Raw genomic sequence first — 6,531 nt, 5'->3', positions numbered from 1 at the left:
ATTGATTCTTTAAATATAAGATGAATTCTCGGAGCCAGCAAATTCGACCTATTCTTGAAGAATAAATCTACCGAGGACGAGGCCACAATATTCAACTAGCGGATGCAATGCATCACATACTTAACACAGGAAGAAATGGGGAACAGTATTGAAACTACTAGTAAGAATAAGCGCAACTTATATAGCTAGTTGAATTTATATATGAAAATCTACAGACCCACAATTCAAGATGAGGTAACAAACGGTGGGCGATATGGGTATGGCACGCCCGTTTTACAGAGTGGACAACTTTTCCTCCTTTCTAACCATTGGCGAAGGCAATCCGAGTGAAAAATATGTGTTTTGTGACATGGCATTTGACAGGCCTCTTCACCCACCTCATATTCAATCCTACAAATTGAACACAGAGGAACTTCATTAATGTGAAGATTATATATCTTGATGGTACCAAAGGCATCTATTAACTCTCTCGCCTCCTCCTCCATCTGTTGAGAAACAACATCAGGTTGGACTGCTAAAGGGAATAGCAGGATCTCAAACTCGACATCTGAGTCAAATTCAAAGAAGTCATCATCTAGTACGAACAGCTGCGGAATCTCATCATATCTGATATCTTCTATCGTCTGCGCTTGTTCAATTTGCTCATTCCCCGTAACTTCCATCCTCTCAAATTCTTGAACTTCACCATCTTCGATTTGTAATGGCATTTGTGTTTCCATAAATTCCGGTTCTACGCTCATGAAATCACAGGAAGAATCTGTATCTAATTCACTAAGAATGCCAATCATATCTTCCTGTCTTAGGTGCGTTTCTGCCCGCATTCTTCTTCTTAGGCGTCGTTCTTCGTCTACCGTACTCTGTGTTATCGCTTCCCATTCTGATCTCCGCCGTAAAATCTGTCTGTTTATCTGCAATTCTCCTCTTCTTTCACGATCTCTTTGATTTCGGTATCTTTCTTCCCTCCGCTGCATTTCTGGTAGAATATGTGATGATTTTAGAGAAACGAACTTATCAATTTACGAATACTTACTCTCGCAATCTACGCTCGATGGGTACTGTGAAGAAGGGTACATGAAGATTGTTACATATGAACGTAAATTTTTCTCCTTCCTCGCTTTATACAATGCTTAAAGGGTGCGAGGCATGTTGAACTCACAAATTTGTTATGCCCTCTCAGAAATTTGTTATGCCCTCATTAGAAAGGCGTATTCTAAAAGTTGAAGAAAGTAACATAATAAATATTAGGTTAAAGATTAGTCATCGTTTATCCTCTTAAGAAAATACAGCTCCTTCCACAAAAAAAAAGGCTAATAGGTAAAATCAAAATGATAAGAACTTAATTAATTTAGGTTAATTAATTGAAGTTTAACGGTTGTGAATTAATGAATTAAACACCATTATTACATAATAAAGATTAAGTTGCAATTCAGTCATTGTTTATAAGAAATATAATTCTTTAGACAAAAATCTAAGTTAATAAGATAAAATCAAAATAATAGGAATTTATTTAATTTAGTTTAGTTAATTGAGGTTGATAGTTGTTGAATTAATAAATAAAATGTTGTAAATGAATAAATTTTTATAGATATTTGGTTTTAATATTAATGTAAAAATATTTATTGATGGGTTAAAATGTTATTTATCAATATGGCTTTTATATATTGCATTAAAATGATCCTATAAAATTATCGAGTTATCTAGGACTTTGTATTCATTATGCCTATCAAGAGTTATGATGAAGCTCTTGGTTATTCTCATCCTACTAGTCAAGTTGAGAATTCCATTCCTATGACTACAACCTTTCCTAGTGTGCTTACATATACATCTTCTATCATGACTACCTCTACACAAAATGCTAATTCTATACATGTTAGTCATGGGGTAAATCCTATTAATTCATACTCTTACATACCTCCTATGAGTCTTCCATTTATTTCCCAACCATCTCCCACACCAACATATCATAATGTTCCCCCTCATTATTATCAAACTCCACCCACCTACAATAACATCACTCCTCCATCAAAAGACAATATGTCTGATTCTAATCTATCCATCGAATCTAATCAATAACCTAGCTCAGAGTATTTCATCCTTACAAGAATAGTTAGCTTCTTTAACCCAATACAAGTTCAATGTTCCCACTTATGGTGTAGCAAGACCACTATCCGATGAGATTGTTTGTACTATGGCTCATAAGAATGTGGAGCTCTTTCAATTAGAGTTATACAATATAAGAGGGGACCCCTTGACAAATGTGAAGACTTTTCAAAACTTGTGTATTAATTTCTCTTATGACCAAAGACTCATGGCAAAACTATTCACCCGAATGTTTAGAAATAAGGATTTGGGTGGTATTGTTCTTTTCCTCCTTATTCCATCACTTATTTTCAACAATTGGATAATGATTTCATTCAATAATTTCAAAATAACATTGGTCCTAAAATGAGTTTGACTTATTTGACTCATTGTAAGTAAGGAGTTCGAGAAAAATTTACTGATTTTCTTGCTAGATAAAAATATTTGCATTAAAAATTTCCTATCCTGTGCCTAATCACAATGTTCAAATAATTTTTATTATTAATTTTTAAAATGATATTAGAGATAAGCTTCTATTTTTTGTTTACTTCTTTCATGCAATTGTGTGTAGTGCTTCATAACCATCATCTTCAAGTGAGGCAATGTGTATCATGTCCTTCAATGGCTTCAATTGATAATAACGAGAGCACTCAAAAATCATTTCCAAAATTAAACAAGCACAACAAAGTGTTCATCAAGATAAATGATAACTTTTCCAACAACATCTACACTTAAGTGGCAGCCACAACACTAGGTGTTGTCCCTTTATCTAAACACTTTAGAAAATAATTAACTTCTTTTTTTGAGTCTTTGCAAAGTATATTTTTGAGGTTGATTGATGCTAACATTTTTTAACATCCTCCCATAAAGCCTATAGATACCTCCAAATCTCGACCACCTTCCTTTGACCATAAAATATTTTGCCAATACCATTGCCAAGTAGGACATGATACTGACAAGTCTTATAAGATGAGGTATAAGATTCAAGACCTTATTGATAATAATGTTATATCTATATTTGGTTCAAATGGTAAAGGGAAAAAATCATTAGCACCTCCAAATCCTCACTAATCCTTTACCTTCCCACTCTACCAATGTCATTGAGTCTGAGTCACTTGCATTCTTTCTAGATGACTTAGGTATGGAGTCCAACAATGTTGTTCAAGAATTTTTCAAAAACCTAAATCTAAACTTGAATCATGCATCACCTTTCATTCAAATGAGATTATTGTTGCACTTGATGGACTATTATACATTAATACGAATATTATATGAAAAATCTCACAAGGAGTGATCATCAATCCAGTATGTATGGTGAATGTTATTATTGGAAAACATATTTTTACTCAACAATTGTATCAAGTTACATATGATAAAAATGATATTATGATCAAGGTGTATGATGGTTTCTATTCCCCTACTATTGGTTCTATTACTCTGCGTATTGAGGTTGGTACTAAGTGCTTAGATGATACCTTTTCTATCACTCTTACATCAAATCAATTTCATGTGAACTTGGGAAATTCTTGTCTCTCTTCCATGAAATCTATTCCTTTTGCAATCTATAAGTGTTTGAAATTCCCTCACAATGGGAACATTATCACAATTAATCATAGCCTTTATCAACACACAACAAATCATGGAAATTTCATGTTAAACCTTTTTTGGCCTAAACAACCTAAACCTTTAAATCCTCAAAATGATATTATTTTCCTATCTTATCAAAAATGGAAAACTTATATGATATTGGCTCTAAGTAAACCTAGGGACCCCTCACCCGTCGATATTCCTCCTCCTCATCTTGGACCTAGTCTTCTTCCTACACCTTCTATTTCTCCTCTATATGTTGTGGTCCCACCTCCAATATCTTATTAAGGAAACTGCCCAAAATCCAGTATCTCTCAACCTTGTGAGGCTCCTTTTGTTCCTCCCCCCACAAGGGAAGAAAACAAGCCTATTTTGATTGATCGTCAACCTTCATAAGTCTTGACTAAAACAAAAAGAAATAACTATGCAAGAGAACATCAATAAAGACATCATGGCAAGGATCTTGAACTTACTTCCAAAACCATTTCCTACCCTAAGACATAAAATTTTGACTTGTCGGATTCATCCAACCTTCACCTAACCTGAAGGAGGAAGTTAAACTCAATTCACCAAGATTAAATATGCTTAAGAAAAGTGATTGTCCAACTTCTTTTCATGTTAGAGACTGTATTATGATTAATTTAGATGATGATATGGATCATGATACTTTTTTTCATTCAAACAATGTTGATCCTAATTATTCTAATGATATGTATGAACTTGTTCGGATTAATCATGAATTATCTTCACATTTTTCAAAACCATTAATCCTAGCTCCCAGTGACAAACAAAGTGACATGGCATTAGAGAATGGTACTTATTTTGAACTTGTACTAGCTCTATCTACCATGGTCACTATTTCCCCTCTTGCATCTTTTCTAGCACTCCTAAATAATGTTAAGCAATCTTGGAAGCTAGATGATTTTCTCGACTAGCTCCATTTGTGTTGTAGATTCTCATGTGTGTTTTCTTGTATACAATATGCTTTCCCATTATGTGTTGCTTGATATGTATTTATGTTATGCTAGGTTCTCTTTGGATGACCCTTGTTACTTTGTTGGTATAAGTTAATAAAGACGCCAAATCTGTTGTGACATTCCTCTCTTTGTATCTCAATTTTTCTATATGTTGTATAAATGTTATGTCGTACATGTGCATTTTTTTGTAAATGTGCCTTTGTGTTGTCCACTTGGGGATAATGAAAAGAATTCAGATCTCTTTTTGGTCTCCTCTATGTTGAATAAAAAATACATTTATTTATTCATCTTATGTGATCTTATTTCATTATATTCCTAGTTCCACTACCTTTAGGGGATGAGGCCAATTCAATGCAATTATTATTGATATACATGATTTATCAAAAGTGCATACTAGCCCCATCTAGTGGATACCTTATGCGCTTTTTAATATATATTTTTTGACCATTTCAATTTGATCTGTCCTTTCTTGGGGGCATCTCATTGTGGCAACGTACTTGTCTTTTGGATGCATGTATGCTACCTTAGAGCTACTGCTCCTAGTAAGGCGTATGCAGTTGCTTTAACATGAGGGGATACACTTTACTCAATGTTACACTTTGTGCACACATCACAAGACTTGATTTGTACATTTTGATAATACACCATGACATATTTTGTATGTGCTATAGTACCCATTTGGTAGTCAATTCAATTCAATGTTAAGGTTACTTTGCGAAACTAAGCCTTGTGCTTTGTAACCTTTTTTTTCAATTTTCAAACCTACATGGCTCATAGTAAGCACAACCCTTACCAGGATGAGTATAGTCATTCTCTTTCTCTATCCTCTTAATGTGTTGTGCCTTTTATCTAGATATTAGATTGATAACATCCTAAGTCTCTAGGGGCTTTGTGTGTCTTGTCTCTTTTGTTTCTTGGTGAAAGTTTTCCAATGCAACTTTGTAATTTACTGTGAGTATGGATATAGGTTCATACTACCACTAAAGTGGGGGCTAAATGTAGAATCATAAATTATATTCATACATAATTTCATCCTTTCCTAGCCATCACCTTGGCATTCTAGCCTCCAATATTCAATGACTATCTTAATGTTGCTCACACCCTCTTAAAATCTATATTTTCAACTCATAATCTAGCATCTATCCCATTTTAAGTCTTGATCGATAGTACCAAGATTCCTTGAACACCTTGGTCCTGTCTTAGGACAAGGATGCCTTGGGTGCTTTATTCCTCCCAATTAGGACCCAAAATAGTGTTAGTGTAGGTTTTTTATTTTCTCTTATGTTAGGGAATATTTATTTTTCCTACACATTATTAAGCTTGCTTAGGTTATATTAGAATGATTAGTATGAGAATATGTAGCATAATCCTACATTCACATGTGCCATTCACACCTACATTTGGGTGGTTGAAAGCCACACCCTCTTTTGGATTTATTTGTCACCTCCCCATAACCATTTCTTGTCTTTATCTGAGTTGGCATAACCTTGTATTTGGCATTTACTAAGTAGGTAAAAGTCCCTCCTATTTTGGGATATAGGGAGTTATTATTCCTTTTGAAATTATATACTCATATTTTGTTATATAAACAAGCCATCTCCTCTCCCTATTGTAAGTACTAAGTAGATGACACTAACTCAGATTATGAGTCTAGTTCAGTGGATTTTTGTCTTTCTTTCCATCAGTCACATTGATCTTGGGTGGCTTCACAACTAAATTTAACATGGTATCGGAGATAGTTGTGAGTTGTGGGTTAGTAGATATTCAAATAATCTAGATTCATTTTGTTCTTGAAAGCATAGTATGATCTCTTGCATCCAATGATGTCATCAAGAGTCAGAAAATCTTCAAGGAATTATAGCTTCTTCGAGTTTCTTGTTTCTTACTT

General features: G+C 34.0%; 1 protein-coding gene across 1 annotated transcript; it reads right to left on the bottom strand.

The window, feature by feature from the left end:
* Positions 1 to 224: 224 nt before the first annotated feature.
* LOC131056583 (uncharacterized) lies at positions 225 to 971 on the bottom strand. Its single transcript, XM_057990891.1, has one exon. The coding sequence runs from the start codon at positions 969 to 971 to the stop codon at positions 225 to 227; it is 747 nt and encodes a 248-aa protein (XP_057846874.1).
* Positions 972 to 6,531: the final 5,560 nt, after the last annotated feature.

This window comes from Cryptomeria japonica, chromosome 7, assembly GCF_030272615.1.
Source record: "Cryptomeria japonica chromosome 7, Sugi_1.0, whole genome shotgun sequence".
NCBI classification, from domain to species: domain Eukaryota; kingdom Viridiplantae; phylum Streptophyta; class Pinopsida; order Cupressales; family Cupressaceae; genus Cryptomeria; species Cryptomeria japonica.
This window is presented reverse-complemented; position numbering and strand designations above follow the sequence as displayed.